Source organism: Lynx canadensis, chromosome A1 (genome assembly GCF_007474595.2).
Source record: "Lynx canadensis isolate LIC74 chromosome A1, mLynCan4.pri.v2, whole genome shotgun sequence".
Classification (NCBI taxonomy): domain Eukaryota; kingdom Metazoa; phylum Chordata; class Mammalia; order Carnivora; family Felidae; genus Lynx; species Lynx canadensis.
The window spans coordinates 80,791,699-80,816,414 of record NC_044303.2 but is presented as its reverse complement, the minus strand read 5'-3'; the positions used below and the strand labels follow the sequence as shown (position 1 = coordinate 80,816,414).

At 50.2% G+C, this 24,716-nt stretch overlaps 1 protein-coding gene across 7 annotated transcripts in view; it reads right to left on the bottom strand.

Moving 5' to 3' along the window:
* ARHGEF7 (Rho guanine nucleotide exchange factor 7) overlaps positions 1 to 24,716 on the bottom strand; it is a 134,751-nt gene that overhangs the window by 2,730 nt on the left and 107,305 nt on the right. For 5 of the 7 annotated variants that reach the window (XM_030314193.2, XM_030314217.1, XM_032592482.1 and 2 more), the window contains 9 exons: positions 24,230 to 24,376; positions 23,294 to 23,380; positions 21,525 to 21,603; positions 21,194 to 21,333; positions 17,980 to 18,204; positions 15,841 to 15,934; positions 12,256 to 12,345; positions 1,133 to 1,232; positions 818 to 872 (listed from right to left, as the gene is read on the bottom strand). In XM_030314193.2, coding sequence (XP_030170053.1) covers positions 818 to 872; positions 1,133 to 1,232; positions 12,256 to 12,345; positions 15,841 to 15,934; positions 17,980 to 18,204; positions 21,194 to 21,333; positions 21,525 to 21,603; positions 23,294 to 23,380; positions 24,230 to 24,376 — 1,017 coding nt within the window. Of the gene's footprint in view, positions 1 to 817; positions 873 to 1,132; positions 1,233 to 9,258; positions 9,436 to 12,255; positions 12,346 to 15,840; positions 15,935 to 17,979; positions 18,205 to 21,193; positions 21,334 to 21,524; positions 21,604 to 23,293; positions 23,381 to 24,229; positions 24,377 to 24,716 lie in introns of all 7 variants that reach the window. The other 2 variants (XM_030314233.1, XM_030314200.1) reach the window with 2 other exon arrangements.

Genomic DNA, 24,716 nt, shown 5'->3' with positions numbered 1-24,716 from the left:
TGTGTCTTCCCACATCTGTAATGATCTCACAACCTTTTACTAGAAAAACGGCAGCAGCGGCGGCCCCTGCGTTCCTTCGCCCTGACCCCATCACTCCTAGGCACACACGCAGGTGGACCGCTGCAGGGCCTCCCTTCCAACTCGGGGAAGAAGCACCTGGGCACCCCAGCCCCCACCCCACGTGCAGGGCTCAACGCGCTCCCTGGAGACCAGAGCCATCGTGCAGTGAACCTTCTCCACAAATACACAAAATATACTTGGGTCACTTAGCCAAGTTCACCTGACTTCTTAAGAACAAGGACTATGTGTCACACCAGCAAGTGGCAAAGAATAATCACAGTAGGAATTTTAGGTATTTTAAACAATTATTCCAATAGAACTTGAGATGACTTATGATGGAAATTATACAGTAAAACCTTTAAACAGGTCACTTTAAGAATTCATCTCCTTGGGCACCTGGACGGCTCAGTCCGTTAAGCGTCCAACTTTGGCTCAGGTGGTAACCCCATGGTTTGTGAGTTTGAGCCCCATGTCTGGCTCTGCACGGACAGTGTGGCTCTCTCCCCTCCTCTCTCTGCCTCTCCCCTGCTCTTTCCCAAAATAAACAAACATTAAAAAAAAAAAAATACTTGAAAAAAATTCAGTTTTCCTGGTCTGTGCCAGGCACAGAAGACCAAACTGATCTGCTGGAATTCTAAGAGAAAGGACCTCTCCCTTCTTTATTACTTCACGTTCAGACAAACAGCCTTAATTTGCAGGTGGTGTTTTCCCCTTCTCCTCCTTTAAAAACAAGGTCAACAGGTTGGCTATGACTCACCTGTCTTAACTCTTGGACTTCGTCCTTTAACGCGTAGACAGTATCCACAAGACTCCTGAAGCAGAGAACAAGATGAACACCCAAACGAGGGTGGGAGCAAGGACACAGAAGCACTTTACCGGGAGGCATGACAGGACCCTCCTCGGCAAATACCCAACTCCGTCCACCTTACAACAGCCTGCTTAGAGTTAATGCCACTCTGTCAAGGACACCAGGAGGGCCAGCCCTCAACGGTCTTGGACTCCAGGGCTCCTTGCCATCCGCCCCCTCCCCATGCCCGCGTGGCCCACTTTAAAGTGCTGGAACGTGGCTTACTTTTCTTCTATCACTGTCTGACCATTACTCTTAGTTTCTTCAACTATGATTTTCTCTTCCTCTGGAAGCAAAACTTGTGGAGCAGATTCTTTGCGTGAGCCTAGATCATCAAAAACACAAAAAACAGAAGCAAAGCCCACAGGTGAGCACATGGCAGAACTTGACACCTGACTCTACAGCACTATTAACATGAAATTCCAGAGACCGTACATTAAAAATCCTCTACATAAAATAGGGAATGGCAACTTTTGCCAATTTTCTCCACTTCTGTCTAGCAAACCCAGTCCTTCTCGTGCTGAAAGCATCGCAGAGGAAAGGAAGCAGTAGCCTTCTGGCGATTTATTAAGCTTCGGTTCCTGAATCAGGATTATGGATCTTTTAAATCTCCCAATCTTCCACAGGTAGTAAGTTAAAGGTTCTGACCATAGTGCCCTGGACATTTCGGAATAAGTATCAAAATGAATTTGGGGGGGGGGGGGGGAATATCCAAATCAACCCGATTGTGAGCCATCTCATTCTGGGCATTTTAGAAAGATGGGTCAGATGATACATGCACACAGGGTGTTTATAAATGCAAATAACTGGTGAAACATTTAACTCTACAGTGACAGTTAAAAATAAAGATTAGGGCACATGGTTTATAAAATGTGAGATTTATTACTTCTTGCATGAAAACTTATTCTCCATTCCCTGGCACATAAACATTTTTCCAAACAAAAGGTGGTAAACCACAGACGATGCTGGAGGGAAGCTGGCACCATTTAACCAGTGCCCAGCAGTGCAGCTTGCCTGGACCCTGTCTCAATACATGCATGCTACAAAATGGGTACTTCAGAAATTGGGAAACCCAGCTTTTGAACAGGTAGGAAAGGAGACTCAGATCTTTAAGGACGCAAAAAAAAAAAAAAAAAAAAAAAACAAAACAAAACAAAAAAAAACCTTGAGATGGTATTTTCTTATCTATAACAAGTACTGTAACATTTATATATATTTTTGAAAAATACTGGTACAAATATTTGAGGAAAGAACACAGAACACAAACACCTGCAAAACCTCTTCAATAAAAAGAATACACTTGGGGCGCTTGGGTGGCTCAGTCGGTTGAGCGTCCGACTCTTGGTTTCGGCTCAGGTCATGATCTCATGGTTTGTGGGTTTGAGCCCCAAGTCAGGCTCTGTGCTGATGGCACGGAGCCTGCTTGGAATTCTCTCTCTCCCTCTCTCTCTGCCCCTCCCCTGCTCACATGGTCGCTGTCTCAGAAATAAAAACTAAACTTAAAAAAAAATATGAAAACAATACACTTGATATGTGCTATGTGCTAATTACGGAGATGCTGGCACAACTTGCTTCTTCCTGGTTCACCTTTAGCCCGCCTTCCTGAAAGTTCATCAAACCGTGGGACGGCTGGCTGTGTGCCCTTCCGTCACGGAACGTTCAGGAGAATACCCATGTGTGCAGGACGGGGTTTAAGGAATAGTCCACCAGCATTTCAGTGTCAGCTTACGCTCCTCGGAGCAGGAATTGTTACCATGAGAGCTTGACAGCACGAGTGTTCACGAGAGGATCCCACCGTCCAGGGGGTTCCCGTATCGTTTCCGCTGCAGCACGCCACAGGAAGGAGGGCGGGAGTTTCCCAGCCATGGGGCGGTGGCCTAGACTCTCCCTGCCACCATCTGTACGTTGGTCCCCATCGCCCAGACTGAGAAGGGCGTCGAATCCAAGCACACGGTGAAACCATGACAGCAGGAACTGAACTAAACTAGGATGCAGAACTCTTCCTCCTCGGTCATCTCAAGCATGAGAAGACTGAACTCCAGGCAGGCAGGTACCATCTGGGTTACACAGCACGAGCTTCAACATGCATACTGTTTTCATACCAATAGAGGGCGGCCCTTTGCGGGGGGGGTCAAGCACTTCAGTATTCTTGCCAGAGTGCGGAAAATTTGGGCACAAGCCACAGCAGGCGTCTGTACTATTTCACGACTGTCCGCAATGCCTCCCTGCAAACCCCGAGCCTGCACCCCCATGGCTATGTCGTACCCCTCACTGATGGGCCACCCGCCACCCCGTCGCAGTCCCCCACCCGCAAAGGGAGTTACTCTTCAGAGAGGGTGACATCCTTCAAGACACGGTCCCTGAAAGGGTCGCCCTGTCACAGACAGCGCCATGCTGACGACAATCCACCTCCTGGGGTCTTGCCTGCTCCTGGCGCCATGGCTCTGAGGGGCTGCGGGCATATCTTCTAGGCCGTTCTGGGCCTCATGGGAAAATACAGGTTTATCTTCTTCTAGGCCATTCATAGGCCGCACAGGAGCTGAGCGGCACCAGCCAAGGGACAGATTCTGAAGGCCGCCGTGTGCCATCCCGCATTTCGGACACAGCTGCAGCAGGACCCACGTGAGCATCGGGATGGCTAGTTCACGTGCCGTTTTTCCCCACAAAAACAGGAAAGGGTTCACAAAAAGCCGAGTGTGCGTACCACACACGTGGAAAACCGATGGTTTCAGTGAATTTCGCCGTGAAGAGACGTCATCGGAAAACTCAGTCGCCTGCCAAGTGTCCCCACTGCCACCTGCCCTGTGCCACGGTCCAATCAAAACAGGTAGCGGCTGGGTGCCGTCACACCGGCTGGAAGCACGTTTCCGCACGTGGACAAGCTAATGACACATGTGGCAGCACTCTGGGAAGCCCGACTCTTGTGTGCTTCTCCCCAGGCATTTGGATCTCCCAGCTTCCTGGGCACTGCTCCGTGAGGCATACGCGGCACTCCAGGTTCAAACGGCAGGGAAAACCAGAGGCGTCTGTGTCGTAAGGACATGGGCCAGACAGCGGGCACTGTCCTGTCCGCACGAGTGCCAGGACAAATGTAACTTCCGTTACAGAACAACACTACGTCAGAGGACCAAGCCCGTGAGAACTGGTATGAGACTCACATGTATGTGATGGTTATTTTTGGAAATATGCTGAGAGCACACCAGAATTTATTATAAAAACTTACATTGGAGAATGTGTTATCAGCAGAACGTACTAACTGCTTGATTCCTGAAAGAGGCTAGTGTGAAAAATGCCATGTATGGACCTGACAGTGAGCCGGGAGGCATAAAGACATAATAAGGTTATTTACTGGCCTACAAAGAAATCCAGGGATGCGAACAATGTGCCTGGTTTCAATGTAGCATTTTTCTCAAAGGACAGAAAATTCAGTCTTTCAGAAAGTTAAACAATAAATATTCCCCAGCCAGATTTATAACTAAGTCTGTTCTATAGCAATAGCCAAATTTTACAAAGTAGATTTAATATCTCAAAGATTACTGAAGTATTTTTACATGTATCACAACATGTTTTCCCTGAATTACTTAGTCTGGAAAAACAACAACTCACAAAGACCGTTCTGTCACTTTGTTTAAAACCCTCTCAGGGGCTGAGACCCAGGCAAATGTGCTCACGATGGCTCCGCACATTCAAGATCCCTATTTCCCAAACTCTGTGTTTCCAAGAGGTTAACGGTACGGGCACGGACAGTACTATCTCATCCGTGTCCATGCATGACCTCCCCCTAGGCTACTGTGCCAGGCCAGGTCCCCGGGGGTGATGAGTACCCTGACCAAAGTGGACAAGCTTCTCCCCGCCCGCACCCACCCCTGTCAGGCACACAGGTGGTGGCACCAGGACCTCTGCTCTATACGACCTGTGGACAGAGGCCTGGATTCCTCGGAGTAGCCGTGCAGCACCCCGTCAGTAAGGGACCTCCCCCCCCCCCCCCCCAAAGAGCACTCTGTGGAAACTGTGGAGTTGCCTGCTTCCTCTTCCGGCCTCAAAGTGCCTTCTCAGTTTGGGGAATACTTTGCCGCCCCTCCTCCACTGGCTAATGCAGGGGTTTTGCCACATGTCATGTTGGAAACTGCTGACTGCTACAGCCCCTTCTTCAAAGGTCCACAGGGCACAGGCAGCACGGTGAAGGTTTTCAGAAGGTCTGTAGTAAAAATACCCACTTACTTTAATTCAGCACTTCCTAACGTCATCGGAGTGCGGAACCACTGCAGTTCTCCGTGTCACTCTTTACGAGTAGTGCTGGCCTAGCCTCTGGCCCTGTCTGCCTCTATAATCACACGCACGCGAGTGCCGGTTGGCTTTGCTGTTCAGTAAAGGCATGAAGACAATGAGATGACAATTTACACTTGGCACCAACCCAGCGTTTCCCCAACCGGAGGACTCCCAAAAACACGTCCGCAGCTGCCTGGGCTCCGGCCGCCGCCGCCCACAGACATGCCACGGCAGCTGCACACTGCCCCCAGCAGGGGTCGCCCTGCGCCACGCAGCTGGAGATGGGCGGGAGCTTGCTCACTGAGAGGCATGACTGAGAAGCTGGAGACAACTTGAACCCTGCCCCCTGCAACATTTACAGATCATCCTTTGAGAAGCACTCGCGCTGACAGAGGATCTGCCTGGGGCACATAGCGGGTGGGGTGGGGGTGGGGGGCTCAAAGCCCAGGGTACCTCTTGGTTGTTGGAGAGCCACCTGCTGGGACACAAGGCTGGGTCAACTCCAGGACGCACGGTGGGGTGTGTGCGTGTGTGCACGCGTGGCTGGGCCGGCCTTCATCACAAGCCTAAAAACAGCGTTAGGTTCGCCAGAAAAGAGACCACGTGCCCATCTGGCCAGATGTCTGGTACGTTTGTGGCCAAACTCCCGTAACTTCTTAAATTCATAATCTTTCTAAAAATCTGTATCTAATTATACTCCACTGGAACTGATCTTTCAGAATGAAGGAAAATATTACAGGTTTTCAAAACCTATTTAATAAAATCTTTCCAAAAAGTCACTTTGTGATTTACTGGCTACCAAAGGATTCTAATTTTTTTTTCTTGGGAAGAGGTGAGGCATCTTTTTAGGGAACAATTTACAGGTGTTCACCATCTGTGCCTTGCTCTAGCCTCTCACGACACCTCCTCTCTCTGCTTAGCCAGCTGGGCATACGCTTTACAAAACCAAAGTTAAAATTGATCTTAGTCCTAAGGAAAAAAGGAGTAAGAAACCAAGCAAAAGCAAAAAACACTAATGAAGTTTAGGTGGGGTTTTTTTCCCCCCCTTTTGTGCACAAAAAACCAAGAGTGCTTCTTTCTGAAGACAAAACCTCCAGTGATAGAAAACTTGTTGGAAAAAGTTGAAATAAAAATGTGTTAAGGAGTGACCTTGTTTTGTCTGGAACGTATTTAATCTAAGAAAGTGCACATTTCTCTCTCAAAGCAGAAGCAAAGAGTCCCATTACCTGGCCTTCCTCTGGAAGACAACTTACAGGAAAACAGCCCTGTCACACTGAGTCACAAGCTAGGCTACTCCCCCGCCCTCCCCCAGGTAACAAATATTAAAAGCCACAGGCTAGCAAATGCAAAATTTATTTCAACTGTACATAACAGACGTCTTTTTTTCATATATATAAAACAAACACTTCATTGCCATATGCAACCACAAACAATAATATGCATACTGTACAATACAATGCAACATCAGGTTTACATCCAACTGAGTCTTCAAATGGCAGTCGTCCACCAGAAATGGCTTTCCCATTCACAGAGAAAAAGCACAATATATAGATTTTTTTTTTCAAGGTCTCATACCACTATTTACACATTACTGTGTTTTGGCAACCTCACGCAAAACACATAATTAATATAGCTTATATACTGTGGCAAGCGTAAGTTCAATGGCAACACCACGGAGGCCCCCACACAAGGCCCGAGGCAGCACTCACCTACCTGTGGGTTCAGGGTCTTCACCCTCACGCTAGAGCACCGACTGCGCACGCAGCCAGGACAGAGCCACACAAACGAGACTCCCTCTCCGCACGACTGAAGCTCCGCAGGGGGAGGGAGAGTCCCGGCCCCCGGGGGCCACGTCGCCACTGCCACCCAGGGGCCACCTCCAGCCTGTGGCACGGACACTTCCAACCAGGTCACGAGAGCTAATGGTGCCAGACACTCACAACAAGCCCGAACAACAAAGAGCCAGGGTGTTGTTCTGCAGTGACCTCAACGTCAGCAGAATCCCTGCCCACGTGGCTTTACTAGTACCAGAGGACGGATGAGGAAGGGTGAAACCCTGGCGTACAGGAAAGGAAATGGCTCAGGAAGATGACCCCGATGATACCTGGCAATGCAGAAAAGTCCAAGTGCAACGACTAACGGCGTCTCACCGCTGTGCTGTGCGCAGCCCACAACACGGGCAGCCCGCGGTCACTAAGGCCTGGCAAAGGCGTCTCAGCCAACGCACAATGACACAGCCTCAAAGCAAAAAAGGACACTCTAACGTGATGATCAGAAGAGGGGACTGCTGTACGTACACAAAATAAAACCACTGCTTCTAAGTTCACTCATGAACTTCGTAGTTCCGTTTCTTCCAAAATTCCATCTGCTATCTGGCTGACCACGCAGAAACCCCATCTCTCCCGTGGGCTAATACTGGGCTCTAATTTTAAGATTGCTCAACTTCTTTATATTAATTGATACAAAACTAGGAAATCTCCAGATGGCATGAGCAGCCCAACAGCTATCTGGGAACAGACATGCTTGGAATTCTCCGTCTTCCTCACGACCTCACCGCACGCGGTCCCCGAGCCGGCTGACTCTCTAAGCACCGCGCCGCTGCAGGGGGCCACCAGCCCCTCTGCGCGCGTGAGCGACAGGACCCGGCGCCCCGCCAGCAGCGGCACAGTGCAAGCAAGGGCGGGCACTGCATACGTGGTGTGGTGAGGTAGGGGACAGGGGAGACGGCCCGGCCACCCTGAGGAGAGGAAAACCAGCCATTCCCGGCTCCTCACGGCATCTGGCTTCCTGAAGTCGGTCTGACTGAGCACTTCACACGCGACCACGAGGCTCCCTGTCCACACCAAGCACAGCATGCGTGGGGGAGGGTGCTTCTCCACTCTGGCAATGACCAAACGTGGTTCCGGTGCCACCACTGAACGCGACACATCACATTCAGTTTTCTGAAGCCGAGATTCATCTGAGGGAGGCCAGTGAAACCTCCTCACAACAAATCCCAGGGAAGCGGGGGGAGTCCCCTCCAAATCGGAGATTTTCTTCTAAGTGAGTTACGTGGCAGCTTAGGTCTTTGACTGACTCAGGTGGCCCCAAGACACGCAAAGGAGGAGGATCACACAGGATGGGATGCCGTAAACGGAGTTTCACTGCAGCTACTCGCTGAAAACCACGCGTCCATCGCAGGCAACGTAATGTGGAGGTTGGGGCGCAGCCAGGCTGGGACCGAAGCCAAGCACTCACCTTTCGGGGTACAGCCAACGCCTCTCTGAACGGAGTCTCACGTACACCTTCAGAGGCTGCGCGCGTCAGAGTTTGCATTTAATCTTCAGCAGGGAGGGACTCCAAACAAGGGGAGCGTGGCATCGTGACACGGGGGAGGGTCTGAGCTCTGACAGTACCTGGCCCTTGGACAACCCCCACCCCACAGGCAAACGGGGACGTGGGACAGCCATCTGTGGTGCACGGACGAGCACAGAGCCCTTGCCGGCCACACCGACACACGGCTCCCCGTGGCCGCCAAGTGCCCCGAGGACTCTTCAGAGAGCGGTGTCCGAACTGCACTCAGCCCTCTTACTGAGCGCTTCCTTCTCCTGTCTCCTCAACTACTTGGTCAGTGGGTCCATCATACATAGAAGATGTGGATCCCCATACAAGGCCAGAGCCGCCTCTGTGTTGTTTGTTGATCACAAACCTGTATGGTTTCAGTATAAAATATAAAAGTGTTCATACAGCTGTATCCAAAAAGAAATGAGACAGGTGCTACACTGAGAATAAAAACCCAGACCCCTTGGAGCTGCAAAACCGCCACTACCCACGGAGAAAAGCCCCGGGCACGGGCCGCGTGAGCACACCATCTCCTTCAACAGCAGCGACTCGAACGGAGGGTCAAATTGGCAATTGGGCCTCCGCAAAATACAATGGGAAGTATCAGAAACGCTCTCAAAAGTTGTTAAAATATCACATAAAAGACAAGGAACAGCAAGAAAACATCTAAGAAAAGCAGGCTGCGATACAACAAGCATTTGTTAAGAAAAGCTCAGAAGTGCATTAGTTCTGGTGAGAGATATATGAGCAACAGCTCTTACGAGATGTAGAACCCATTCTGTAACTATGGGCTGTCCATATACTGTCATAGTCAGAGTCTTCCGAGAGGTCTGAGGGCTCCAAACGGGAAAGGCTACTGCGACGACCCAAGGAGTCTAGACTTGATTGGTCGTCGTCAGCCAAGACGTGATTATGCATCAGGTCAGTGCCTTGCCATGCTACGACGGGAGGGACGGAGTGACAGGCAGAGGTGGGAGGGGACGGACAGGAAGAGCCACAACCAAAAACATGAAAACAAAAGCAAAAGGTGATGGGAAGAGAAGGAAAAGAGAAAATATTGTTAAAAAATGGCAACAATGTTCATTTCTCCTTATTTACGGTGGGTTTTAATAGCACAACCCTTAGAATAAAAGTAGACTTAAATAAATCTCACAGTATTGTTTGCAAACTGTCTCTTTTTACAGATCTTGCTACGAGCCCTCACATAAGCTCATGTCCACAGATCATTCTACAGACATTTCACAAGTAAACTATTCCATTAGCAAATAGTCTCATTTATGACATTTGTAAAAGAAACCATTTAGGTGTTAAATTAGGAATTGTTTCCTATTCTTTAGGTGGATATGTTGAAGCAAAAGAGTTTCCAAGGATTTTCGACTTCTTCAGTTCATCTTTAGGATGGGGTCTACACTTACCTTATCAAACCACCACCACCGTAAAAGTTTCAGAGTGGAGTAGGGGTTAAATAGGGTCCACGTCCCTGGGGGCCCTTCCTTGTCGCTGCACCACCCACGATTGCAGCGCCCCGCAGAGCTCAGCCAGGGGACAGGGGAAGGGGGACGCCTGCTCAAACGTTCTCAACCCCAATGCAGACCCTTTACTGGCGGGACAAGAGACACGATGAACCGAGAGCCACTGTGTTAACAGGAGGGCAACAGAAGACAAAGGGCACCAGATGGGAGAACAGCAATCAGCCAGAGAGGAGCCACACCTGGGAGCGAGGGCCCTGGCCAGGGAGCTGTGCAGGGGCATGCAGGCTGCAGGGACACCACGTGACAGACGATGGCACACCACGGCAACCATGGCCTCCGTCCTATTCCTGCTGAGTCCATTCCCAAACCTTAACAAGCAGGGGCGGCTACTCTGCATTCCTTCAACTAAATCCCTGGAGTCTACGAGGGTCACTACTTCCTCGAGACAGAAATTGATTCCAAAGATGTCTGGTTTATAATGTCTTGTTGGCATCCAAATGGACACCGGAAGGAGCTGAATTTGCCTGTTTTGGCTAAGCAGTTAACACCAGAAGAACCGCCTCCATTGTAACCCCGCACTGCCTTTCCAGCATAAAGGATCAATTTCCCCCTACCTTACCTGGTCACAAGAGTATTAGGGTTACGGCCATATAGGAGTGTGCACACGAGGCCCCAGAGTGATTAGCCCATAGTATCAGCTGAAAACAAAAACCAACGTATCGTGCAACGCTTTCCTTGCACAGGAGAAATGGAAACATGTAATACAGAGGACAAATAATCTGCATGACCTATGGGCCATCCCTTCAAGGCAGCCAAAGCAGGGACCACAGGCACATCGTGGGGCACAGTCTCCTGGATGGACAAACGAGGCTCTCACAAACGAACGAACACACACACACACACACACACACACACACACACACCCTCCTGTTACCCGGTCTGTTCACCTGAGACTACCAGGTTAAAATTTTATTTCAAGGAATTCAAGTTGAAAGAGTTTTTTAAAATCTCAAATTCAAAACCCAAAACACTATGTCCACATCTTATATATCCTATTTACTTAAAACAGTCTCTTATCAAATACAGAAAACCAATGTATCAAAAGACAACAAACTAGATTTACAAACGATCACTTGACTTGACTTCCACCCCATCTTCAGGCCTTTGCATTTCGCCCCCATCCTGCTGACCAGTCACTATGAAGAGGTGTTCTCACCAGGGCAAATATGGACAAGAGTCTCCATGTGGCCATCGGGCCACAGGGAAATTTCTAGGTGATCTGCAGACACCCCCTGGGGTTTAATCCTACCAGCCCTACCTTCTTAGCTGTCACCATCTTAAAAAAAAAAAGCTAAAGGAGGTAAAAATTCCTTTTCCCACCTGTCCTTTTTTCACAATTAGTCTAATAGCAGCCAGGACAAGATTTGAGCCGCCACAGCGAGGTGGTGGGAATGAAGCCGAGGTAGCAATGTGTCCCAAGTGAGTGTGGAAACGGAATCCAAAACACAAGATCCAACAGAAACCAGTTTCTATGCCAGAAGACACGAATCCAGTCTCCGACAAAACAAAAATGAAACCCAGAAGCCCACCTAGAAATGACAGCGCAGGACAGACACCCTGCGGTGCCGTGGCCCTGCTCCGGAGAGAGGGCAAGTCAGACCACACGCACCGTCCCATCTGTACCCCCTGCCGCACTCCACCACCAAATGCCGGCAAGGAAGAGACGACAGAGCCCACCCATTTCCTGTCTGAGCAGATGAAGATTTCCTTACTACGACCCTGTGCATAAAGATACAGGAAAATGCAGTGGTTGGTGCTAAAACCTACCAATAAATTAGTTGAGGTCTACTTCCAAAAAATTTTTTAATGCAGCATTTAAAAAAACAGGGCGGGGGGGGGGGCTAAAAAAGCCTCACTCTTGGTTTATATTTTTGACAATTCTAAGAATCTTAAGTCCCACTATCACACCAATAGAACAGTTGAAACAGCTTAAAGTAACTGAACCAATCTTTGGTCTTCTAAGCCCATCTGTTGAAGCAGCAGAAAGCTCTATATATTCTGGCAGCACCTAATACTTAAAGTTTCCCTGGCAGGGTGTTCTGCAGAAACCTGGTCTCCCCCTGACAGCTCTGACCCTGTGCAGAGACCCAGGGACAGGGATCCCCGCAGGCTCTACAGGGTGAACCAGCAGAGTGTCACTCCGAGGGCCGCCCCCACACGCCAGCGAGCCGATGGCGACCAACCCCGGCCAGTCCTGCCCCGGCAGCCGGCTACCATGAAACTTACTCGAATTGAGCGTTTGCCGCGTTTTGGCGCTTGTGCAATAAGCTTCGATGACTTTCAGGATCTGCGCGTCTTCTTCCAAAGCAGCTGTGCCTGTCAAGACACAGCATGTCACAACTGAGCTAACGACAAGTATGTGATACAGTCTAAAAACACATTTTCTTGTCAGATAATGGTTTTCCAAAATTTATGAAGTTTATATTCAAAAGGTTTGTTTTCTTTCAAGTATTTTTTTACCTGCAACATATCTAGCAAAAGGTTAATATCCTAAATCTATAAAAGCTGCCTTACTAATCCCTAAGAAAAACCATATCCCTCCCACCCCGGAGTTGAAAACAGGCCAAGGAACAAGCAACTCACACAAGAACACCATGAGAAAAGAACTTTATTCTAAGAAGTAAAACGTTAAAACAAAGCATCAGGTTTTCACATAAGCCTGACAAAAAAAGTCAGACCGTCCCCAGTGCTGACAGGGACAGCGGGAAGGAAAGATCTGGAAGGAAAGCTTCCCACCACCCACAGCTGACGGGTACGTAGATAAGTACAACCCTGGAAAGCTTTGGAAAGCGCATTTCCTCCAATCTCCGAGTTTGTGATCAAGATTTCATCTATAACACTTATAAGGCACAACACCTAGACCTTGAAGGAGTCACTCCAGACCTCTTCCTTCCCCTAAGGATTACTCCAGACACCGGCTTCACCTATACTCAGACCAAAGGCATGGAGGAGGATAGATCCTTCTGGACTAACAGCATCTACTGCTATCAGTCCTGGATACTTCCTACTTCACATGACCCTATAGTTGAACTATTTCTCTTTCCTGAACTACTAAGTTTCCAATATTTTTTTGTATATGCTAAGATATTACATGTGCACATACACTTTAAAAGGCTCACCTACGGGGCGCCTGGGTGGCGCAGTCGGTTAAGCGTCCGACTTCAGCCAGGTCACGATCTCGCGGTCCGTGAGTTCGAGCCCCGCGTCAGGCTCTGAGCTGATGGCTCGGAGCCTGGAGCCTGTTTCCGATTCTGTGTCTCCCTCTCTCTCTGCCCCTCCCCCGTTCATGCTCTGTCTCTCTCTGTCCCAAAAATAAATAAACGTTGAAAAAAAAAAAAAAAAAAGGCTCACCTACTCTGGCAAAAATGCAGAAGAATGGAAGACTTAAGTATTTATAAGCTGTAGAAAGCCTCACCATTTTATGACAGTAACACACATGCAAAGCAAGCCAAATGTACTCTACCAAAAAATAGAAGTTCAATACCTTCTAGAAGTTTTACAGTTTCAGGTCTCACGTTTAGGTTCTTTAACCCATTCTGAGTTCATTTTTGTGTCGGGTGTAAGTGGCCCAGTTTCATACTTCTGCGTGTAGCTGAGCAGTTTTCCCAACACCACTTGTTGGAGAGACAGTCATTTTCCCAATTGCATACTGCCTCCTCTGTCATAGAGCGGCTGACCATAGACGTGTGGGTTTATTGTGGGAATCTATTCTGTTCCACTGATTTAGGTGTCTGTTTTTGTGCCAGTACCATACTGTTTTGATCACTACAGCTTTGTAATATACCTTGAAATCTGGAATTATGATACCTCCAGCTTTGTTTTTCTTTCTCAAGATACCATATGAACCACTAATTCCACTACTGGGGATTTACCCCAAGAAAACAAAACCACTAATTTGAAAATATCTAATGCATCCATATGTTTACTGCAGCATTATTTACAATAGCCAAGATATGAAACCAACCCAAGTGTCCACCAATAGAATGGATAAGGAAGATGTGGTACGTACATATACACACACACACACACACACAGGAATATTATGTATGCGTCCATAAAAAGGATGAGAGCGTGACATTTGTGACAAGGTGAATGGACCTGGAGGGTATTGTGCTAAGTGAAAGAAGACTGAGGAAGACAAAATACCAGAAGATGGCACTCGGAATCCAAGATAAAAGCAAACAAGTACACAGAAAGCAAAGTCAGACGTGTAAATGCAGAGAGCCGATGGGCCGGGGGGTGGGCAAAGTGGGTGAAGGGGAGTGGGAGGTCCAGGCTTCTGGTTACAGAGTGACTAAGTCGTGGGGACGAAACGCACAGCCCACGGCGCAATGGCAGCGTTTACGGTGACTGACGGCAGCTGCACTTGTGGACAGCACAGCAGAACGTACAGACTTGTCAAATCACCACGTTGTACACCTGAAACTAAGACGGCCTTGCCTATCAACCACACTAAGAAGAACAAAAACAAACCTCACACCGAGAGTTTCAGCGCTGAGAAACGAACTTAAATGTCACCGACTGGAACCGATCCTTTCATGACGAGCTCCTCCCTCAGGAGAAGAGAAGGTTTCAACCCCTGGGGACCAGCTTAACCTCATGGGCAGGTCACCCCTCTCCACCCAGAGCAGACTGGCCTCCGAGCATGGTTACCTGTCCGCACAGCGGATCAGATCACTCCTGCTAGATGTCACCCGGCACCCAGAGAAAGCACGGATGCCAGAACGGGCGCAGGCTCCCCCAGGACGTAGCGTGAACGGCTGTCACCAAGCCTCCCTTCCTCACAAATGTCACAGGAGATAAATGAGCAGGACAGCACACATTTTCGGGGTGGCATGGGCCCTCCCACGGACAAGAAAAACTCTCAGGATTTGGAATGTAACAAGGAGCCCGGTAACTTCGGCACACGGAACATGACACAAAAGCAGCTGCTCACCGAGCAGGCAGACGGCAGACGCCTCGCCTCCTCCGCTGCTGTGGAGGCCCAGCTCTCCTTTTACCTCCAGTCCCTCCAAGCTCCTGGTGCGGGCTCCGCCCTCCCAACACCCGGACCCCATCTTCATCTCTGCACCCCCTCTCATGGGGAGATACCATGATCTCACCCCTGGCCGGGGCCTCAGCACCACTGTGCCACACGGCCGGCCTGCAGCATCCCTGGCCGTCACCCCTGTAACGGCAGCAGTTCCACACCCAGTTGTGACAACCTAAAAGGTCTCCAGAGGAGAGTATCCCCCACAGTCCCTCCCCCAGGGGAGAAAGCACAGCTGCAGGCTCCCTCTTCAAAAACATCTGAACCCAGGCACCTGGGGGCTCAGTCGGCTAACTGACATCAGCTCAGGGCACGATCTCAGTTTGCGAGTTTGAGCCCCGCATCCGGCTCTGGGCCTCACGAGCGTCCACCGGGGCCCTGAGGCTTGTGCAAGTGCAGGGGAGGATCAAGAGCCGTAGCCGCGTGCCTCCAACAGGTGCAAACCACAGGGCAAAGGGAGTAGGAAGACCAGGTGGTCCCAGGTCGACCCTGCACCCCAGCCCAGCTTCCCCAGAACAAGGGATCGGCATGGAGGCCAAGAGACCGCGAGCAGCCCCATCGAGTGGAGAATCACGCGTGCGCTGCACCGCGGGCGCCAGCTAGATCTCCTGCTGGTGCAGGGCTCCGCTATCGCTCCTCAATTTCCTCTAGACGTGACAGTAAGGCTCAGACCCCCGCGTCTGTCTCAAGTCTTTGAAAAGCCATCAGCCATCTCTCTACCCAACGAACGCTGTGCCCAAGACAGACCTGCATCCTCACCGACACATGCCGCACGTACTCACTTTTCCTCAGGGCGAACTCTTCATCTGAAGGCTTCCGCTCAGGCTTGCGCTTAGGTAGCAACTTTTTCATGGTCTTGGGACTCTTACTAAGATCCTAGGGAAAGAAAAAGGAAAAAAAAATCATTCTGACAAATTCCAAAGACACTAGTTTTTCCTGGAGCATCAGCGTGAAATACTATGTCACTTTAGCCGCTCCTGCCAAAGAGCTTCCTACTGTACTCCCACTGTGGTGTCCTGGCCAGCTGCCAGGAGTTAATGGAAAATCGAGAGGGTGCGGGCTCTGAGGAAAACCCTCCTGTTACTCGGACCAGTCACAGCACGGTGACAACACACCAAGGAGGTGTCACGGGCTTGCGGGCAGCGTCTGGAGAGGAGACGGCCGGCTGACGCGTGCAGAGATCCACGCGTACAGATTCCAGAGCAGACCCACCTGTTGCAGCCAAGCAGAAAGAAACCAGGAAAACCAAGGCTAGTTTTAGAAGAAAGGTAAGATCAAGTCCCTCAGGACAATACTTGAAGCCTCAGTACAGAAGGAAAGGGAACAAGTTCAGTCCATCGGCCTTGAGCGCAGATGCAGGCAGGCAACAGAATGCGGGCTGTGCCCCTGACGGGTCCACACGCCAGCGCACGGCTCGGTCACAACACAACGGCCTGCAGCAGGACAGAGACAGCAGGCCAGAGTCCAAGGGGACAGGCGGGGCTTCACTGCCGAATGTGTGTTAAGTTACAGAAACCGTTCATGACTCTTACAACATGACACCGATGCAACACGGACTATGGGAAGAACCAGACTGGAAACACAGAAGGAACACAGCTTGGTTTTCAAAGGGAGCACTTCAAAATCTCTTCTGCTAAACCGTACAGCCTCTTAAAAAAGCAGGAAAACGCGCTCCCAAAGACATACCACCCTCCCTGCATGTGTCCTATGGCTTCCGTACTTCACAGTGAACAGAGAGGGGGCCCCAGGAGCACACACACGCGCGGGTTGCGTCCCGACCATGGACACAGCAGCCCCATGTGCACGCTCTGCGAGAGGACTTCCGCCGAGCGTCTGGAAGCACTCAGTGACACGAGGTGACAATTGCAGATCCTAACGTCAGGTCCGGCAAAGCTAGTGCAGCAACACAGCAAATTGTGAAGCCCAGGCTCACTGCCCCCTCCTCTTCCCTCACCCTTTCTGCCCCCTGGCTGGACACACTCAGTCCACTGGTTCCTCCCTAGCAATGAGGTCGCCACCAGCACTGCCCGAGCAATCCACAAAGACTAAATGAGCAACAGACACCAACATCAGTCATGTAACCGCCCACGGCAAGGACACCTCGCACCTGGGCCTACGACCACTGGCAAGACGCAGGTCCTCAACAACAAAATTAACAAAAACCTGCAAAGGACAGGTTATAATTTACATACTATTTCTGTGGGTCGTAAAACACTTAGGGCTACTAGCAAGGACGGAGGGTCTAGGTCCCTGGGCGAAAGGGACCTCAACTGGACGTGGAGAGGTGTACCGGGACATGCCACCTCACTCCCACACTCAGGCTCCCCATGCTTATACTCACAACCACACCCAGCACCGCAATCATCAGATTCCTCAAATTCAAGTATTTCTTTTTCTCAAGATGCTTCCTTTCCTGAAAGCAGGTTCAGTGGAAGCAGCCTGGTGTTAAAGCACAGGGCACAGCCCGCCAACACGGGAGCAGAGGACAAACCACACTCTGCCACTTTTATTTGTGCATGCACTCTGTCTGCAACAGCTTTTGGTGACAAATGCAGGGTCCCCGGGTGGCTCTCACTCAGGCCTGGAAAAGGGTCCTACGGCCTAGCAGAGCAGCACAGAGGTAAGCAAGACTCAGCATGACAAGACGTGCACAGTAACTGCAGGCTGAGCGGGAGGCCAGCCCTAGGGAGCCCTCTGGCCCCGTGGGTCCAGGAGGCAGGAAGCCAGGGCCGTTCGTGAAGGGCACAGCAAGGTAAGGCTGCAGTTCCCCAGTGATCAGTACTTTTCTCATGTCACAGAATCAGACAGAAACGTGGGATTCTCCGGATTTCTGAATGCACCAGAATGAAACACAGAATAGCTGGCCTAACACGCGGAGATGTCAATGTCAAATTCTTGTTCATCTGCGCTCAAGACCTCACCTCCTTGTAGCAGAGAGCAGCGGAAGGCCGCAGGGGCGGGGCAGGTCGCAGGCAGCTGAGGCTCCACGGCTTGGGGGTCTTCGGAGGCTCCAGAGGCCCCCAGTTGATGGTGGTGTGCGGAGTGCCGTGATGGGAGGGGTGGGGAAGCGTGTGGTAGGCAGGCGTCAGGGGTGCCGGCTTGCTGTCTGCGTGCTTGCCGGATGGCGCGATCGGATGAGAGGGGAGCTGGGGGTGGGGGGGGGGGGGGAGACAGAGGGAGCAGAACACGACAGCTGCCATCAGGGGCCTCTCAACCAGACCCATGAGGTTCTGCCCACTTCTCAAACACTCCCACTGAAAAACCCCCAAGCCGTCATCATTTCTTTACTCTCCAACCCCAAGCAGTCAACTTCTAGGACAGCTATCTATTCTGCATCAGGTCAGCATGGGGGAGCAGGCAGGTGGCAGGATATGGGGGCCCAGACCCTGGCACCCCACCACCACCTTTATTTGTCATGGACGAACACCGCATAAAGGTGTTCCATGTAGCATAGATCACAATTTTGTACAAGAACAGGCATTTCTTATCCTGGGAAATGTGGTGAAGGAGAGAGTAATTCTCCCCAGTCACACACTTACTGCCTGCTGATTATGGGTAGGCAAAAAACTAGGGCCAAACGTCTGTTTTCATTAACAAAAAAAAAAAAAAAAAGTTTCCCCGGACACAGCCAGGCCCATTTCTGTTGATGGCTGTAAAACCAAAAGTACAACTGCAACAAAAACCATATTGCCTATAAAGCTGAAAATATTTTACTGTCTCTTTACAGAAAAATTTTGCCAATCCCTAGTGTAAAACAAGTTACAAGCTGTTTTCTCAGAAAAATCAGCTCTAATCAAAATAAAATTACATGAAATCTAATTTTTCAGAAGAATAATACGGTTTATTTTCCTGGAAAACCTGTAAATATTCCATCATACTGATAATTAAACGCAAAAATGTTCAATAATACTCAAAACCAGCCCATGACCTCAAATCACCCCAAACAATAAAGCCATGCTTAATAAAGGACAAAGTGTTCTGTGAGCTGGAAATCACAGAGTGAGGTCATCACTCAGAAGAAATCCCTCCTTGAAACACACCGAATGAGAAGCCTGGCACTGGCTGATGCCATGGCGCTCTGGGACCAGCGCAACACACTTCCTGCAGGAACCACGTGCCCACCCTGGTTCATGCGTGCGTGGGCGCGTCCCGTGTTGTCACAGGCCACATGGCCACCACACAACTCACAAGCGGAGAAAACAAGGTACAACAGCCCTTCTAGCAACAGCACCACAGTAATATTTGGATTGGTTTCTCCTTAAGGAAGTCAGAAGAGGTCATGGTCTTTGCTACAATGAGATTCTTCTTCAAGGAGGACCCTGCTGAGCATGGGGGAGGACACCCAACACCGCCAAGAGGAAACTCCCTCAGAAGAACGCCTAACACTTGCAAAGCCTGTGCGTGACGCACACTGGCGGGGTTCAGCTGGAGCACAAAGTCTTCCCTGATGTGGACTCGTACTGTTTGCTCTCAGGGTGTTGCTGACAACATGAAGCAGCACTGCCACTTCTCAGGCACACACACACCTGCACACAGAGTAGCTCTGGAATCATTTTAGTTCCAGGGAAGCTAAGCACTGTCAGCCTTTTTTTTTCCAAGTATGGAGAAATTACAAATGGCAGAGCCACTCAAAATGCGACCTTAGCTAAAGCCAACCAGCAGTTTCCACCTGTAAGCTGTTGACAGAAATCTAGTACAATAAAACTCATCAGAAAGCTATGCTACAGGGGCGCCTGGGTGCCTCAGTCGGTTAAGCACCTGATTCTTGGTTTCGGCTCAGCTCACGATCTCACAGTTTTGTGAGTTTGGGTCCTGCATCGGGCTCCATGCTGACAGCTCAGAGCCCGCTTGGGATTCTCTCTCTCCTTCTCTCTCTGTCCTCCCCTGCTTGTGCACCTGTTCTCTCAAAATAAGTAAATAAGCATTTAAAAAAATGTTATGCTACAGTCACTCTTCCTGAGCAAACACTGCAACGGTAGGGATGTGGATGCAGAAGTGAGCCACATGGTGGCAAGTGCAAATAAAGATCACAACAACCTAAAAAGCGTACGTGAGAAAAAAGCACCACCTGAAATGCCGTGCACTCACAGGTCATTTGTGGAAAGGGGTGTGTACTTTTGTTTAAGAGGAGAACATGAAAATGATTCCACACCAGTATCTTAAGCATAAAACACCAGTAACGACAAGTTTTAAACATGGATACTGTGTGCTGAGGTACTTCAAAACGTTTAAGTTTTTAAAAAGTCAAAGAGCTGGTTAGCTCCTCTACGAGGATAAGTGGATTTCTTAAAACAGTGAGGCAAAAGCCACATTTTAAAGCCTTCAACATGAATCTGGACCTTTAGTTATGTTTTTATTTTAGAGCGAGAGCAAGAGGGGGAGGGGGCAGAAGGGGAGAATCTCCAGAAGGCTCCACGCTCAGTGTGGAGGGTCTGATCCCACGATCCCAGGATCATGACCTGAGCTGAAATCAAGAGTGGATGCCCAACTGACTGAGCCACCCAGGTGCCCCCAGCCCTTTGTTTGTTTTTTAATGTTTATTTATGTTTGAGACAGAGAGAAACAGAGCATGAACGGGGGAGGAGCAGAGAGACAGAGAGGGAAACACAGAATCCGAAGCAGGCTCCAGGCTCTGAGCTGTCAGCACAGAGCCCAACGTGGGGCTCAAAGTCACGGACCATGAGATCGTGACCTGAGCCGAAGTCGGACACTTAACCGACTGAGCCACCCAGGTGCCCCAACCCAGCCCTTTGGATCACCATAAATACTTCTGTTTTTTGATACAACAGAATACAGTTAAGATTCTCAGGAAAAAACAAAAATACATATGAATGGTGGCTCTTGAGGTTTTAGGTGAAAACCCCCTGAAAGTTAGTCTCCTAGGCCCCCTCTGAGCAGAAACAGCTTCCAAGCCAACTGCCATCAAACCACGTACAAGGAGGCACAATCTAGGCACCATCGGTGTGAGGCGACAAGCTGTGTGACAGGGACTCGCCAGGATCCCCAGAGAAACACAGGTATGAATTTATATTGTTGAGCCACACACGGATTATGCTTCAAAACACCTGCTCACTTGCTGCCCCCCCCACCCCCAGAGGCCGACCCCACAGCGTGGAGAGGTACAGGGGTCCTTACAGTGTGAGATGGCACAGAATGGGGCTTGATGGTGGGGTTGCCGACAGAGGTGACCTTTGTCTGCTTCTGGAGATGGTCCACCCACTCGTGCAGATCCTGCTGGTTGTTGCAGGACACCAGGATCCGCTCAATCATGCTCCCTGGAAGGGAGGAGAGACACACTGAGGCGGGAAGATGGGCAGAAAGCACACGCGTGCGCACACACACCCACGGAGAGGGCAGCAGCGCTCCAACACAGCCCTCCGGACGGTCCAGCCACAACGTGCACACACACCGTGAGCTGCCACTCATCACCGTGACAGACAGTGGCCAGAGAGTCTGTGCCTATCACCTGATATTTCAAATGCATTTCTATGATTTTCACTGTCCTCAAGCTTTGTGATTGTCATTCCTGTCGTTGGTAGCTTTCCCTAAAAAAGACCCCCCCCCCACAAAAAAAAACAATTAGTGCTTTTCTAGTAAAGAACGTACCATTATCAAAACAAGTATTAATAATTTTAGGAATGGCAGAAGCAGCACCCTGGAAAGCAAAACAGCTGACTGTTGCCATAAGCATGCATCGTACAGACTTTTCCATCAAATAAGAAACCATAACACTGTAATAAAAGGAAAATGGAGTCCGCAGTAAGGTCCAGAACGAAAGCAAATTCCATCTGACACATTTCTCTGAATGTGAACACCAGGTCCCAAGAACGTGACCTATCAGGATCAAAAACTAAAGGAGGCGCTGATTCGCCTCATGAAGAGGCTCAGAGGAAGTTCACGTTTGAAGGCAACACGGGAAGCTGGGATGAGAACAACTGTCCGGGGGCCACACTTGGCTGTCCGCCAGAGGGGAGGTGGGGAGTTGTGCTGAGCACCACATGGAAGGCACAAAGATGGGGACCAGCACGGGCGGGGCCGGCGGATAGAAGGCATTCGAGTCGGGCTGCACAGACCATGGTCACAGCACTCAGACGCCCTTCCCAGGCCACCATGCACAGAAGAGGAAAGCAGGGTCCCATTGGTGGCATGAGGCTCTCACTGGCACGTTGACACCAACACCGAGGGCGAATGTGGCACGGGCCTCGAGCCTGTCCCGAACGGCCACCTCTGTTCCCTCAGGTCACAGCAGAGCTGGTCCCAGCCTCTCGGGGTACAAACCACAAAGCCAGAGTGCGCTGGCAGAAAGGACTCAGCTTTGTGTTTAGTGGGGCCACCTGACAATGGGGGGTGGGGCTGCCGATTCAGGGGAACCAGGGTAGGTACCCGCCCAACAGCACACTCGCGAACTTGGAGGCATGGGTTTTCTGGGTTTACTAGACACATCAGCTTTATCAATTTTAAAGTGCTCCTTCTGGAGAAAGTGTGTGACTCCTCCTTCTCTTTGGGGACCAAGCTCTCTGTGGAGGCACACACACGCCACAGACACCTGGAACTCAGGATCCACCCGTGCACGTGTCCGGGACGACACAGAACAACGTGCCACGTGGGGACTCATGCTGATGCAGGACTGAGGACTGGCCAGTCCCGGAAACAAGCCATGGGAGAGAGCACGCTGCTCTAAGTCACAGAAAATAGGCAGTGAGGACAGAAGCAGCTATTAAGAGAAAAAGAAGCTACTTGACACCACAGGTTACGTTTCTGCAGAGACACCAGACCTCTCCTTTTGCATTTTCTTCTCACATCAGCTCGCACATCTTCTCAGTGTCAGCAAAACGACCGACTAGAGAAAGGTTCCGTGATCACTCACCACTAGGTACATCACCTGGCCTCAGCCAGGGTCCCTGGCTCTGCGCCCGCCCGCCACTGCACCCACCGGGCACCACGGTGGCCAGGAAAGAAGGGGCAACTAAGACAGGACTCGGGCAGGTCACCTCAAGCAGTCGGTGCCCTTAGGAGGCAGCCCTACAGAGGTCACTGGGGCCCCCCCGCCCCCCATGTTTGCTCAGGACCAATGCGGGGACATCTGCAGTCATGCGGAAACAGGCTAAGTGTGACATACTCGACTAGGTGACACTATCTGTACACACAGCACCACACCCAAAATCCAAAATAAGCCTGGAACGGATTCTGAGATCCACAGCAAATAGTAACGTGTAAACCGAAAATGTACTTTACCTGATAGATAAAACCACTCATCCTAGGACTGGCAGATAACATCAGCAAACTATTTGGGAAGAGCAGAAGGTATCTCTCATTCTTTTCCTAATGTAAAAGAACAAACAAATCCAAGTAATTTGTTTCAAAACACACAGATGTGAGAACAAGTATTTACATTAAGCGTTATGAAACATACTGAACGTCCTTCCAACAAATTTTATCAGCTAAATTAAATGCAAACAGAATTATGATAAAGTCTCAGACTCACTGGCAGCCCACGTAGCATCTTTTAAAAACAACTGGGTTAAGGAGTTCAGCTTTGCCATTAACTCTTTTTCATCTAAAATTTTCTTTTTATGGTTGAGAGAGAACAGAACTTGTCGAGTTTGGGTGCTGTGGGGAAGAACAGGTGGGCCTTTCAAGCTCGAGGGGAGGGTAGGATAAAATGTTAAAATCAACTGAATGATTCCTGGCACTTCCCTTAAAGCCCAATCAATTCAATATTGTTTTTGTCCATGCTGTAAACCTTACCTAGTTTACATGAAAGATTTAAAAGCATCTATATTAAAAACCATTTGCTTCAAATGGGGGGGGGGGGGGAGGATGCCCCAGAGAGACCACAATAAAGGACGCAAGTTTCCAGGAACATAAAGGAGACCAAAACGAGGAACGCAGACGGCCCTTTCCCAAGCTGCCATTTCCACGCTGCCCACAGAAGCCCAGGGGTCAGGATGCAGGGTCCTCAGGCAGACTCCTCAGACTCCAGCCACATGCCAAGTGCGCTGGAAACCGGTCCTGTACTCTGAGCCTGTCTAGGGGGACTTCTCACACTCTGTTCCCGAAGACGCCCCACACACTTGTGGGGCTCAGAGCACAGGCTCGAGACCCTCCACTCGTGTTCCCAGCCACTCTGCACAGCACAGCACGTGGCCGTGGTGCTCCTGCCCTGCATACCTCACTCCCGGCGCACTGGACCATGACCTGGGACATGTAAACGACGCTGCCCAGGGTCGTGATGTCATCTCCCTCCCAGCTCCGGATGGCTTCTGTCAGGATCTGCAACTCCAGCTCCTTCCTTTTCCGCACCTCCTGACACTGCGCCTGGGACACACACCACCACGGTCAGGAGGTACGGGAGCCCCCAGAACCTCAACTACCGGCCACGCGACTTTGAGACACATCATCTGCTGAATGAGAAAGCGTTCAATTCACAGGCATAGAAGTAAGAGCTCTGGAACGAGAGACACGGCTTTAGAACAATACAGCAGATCTTGCTACTTCTAGAAGAAAAAATGGCTTTACTGGTCTCTGCTGGCACAAGGACTGAGCAGGGGCCAGGAGTGCATGCTGCACGTGAGGTAAGTCAGGCATGTTCCAGAAACACCGGCGGCATGGCAGCAGGGTGAAGGAGCAGGACCACCTGGTCCTCACCGAAGACACA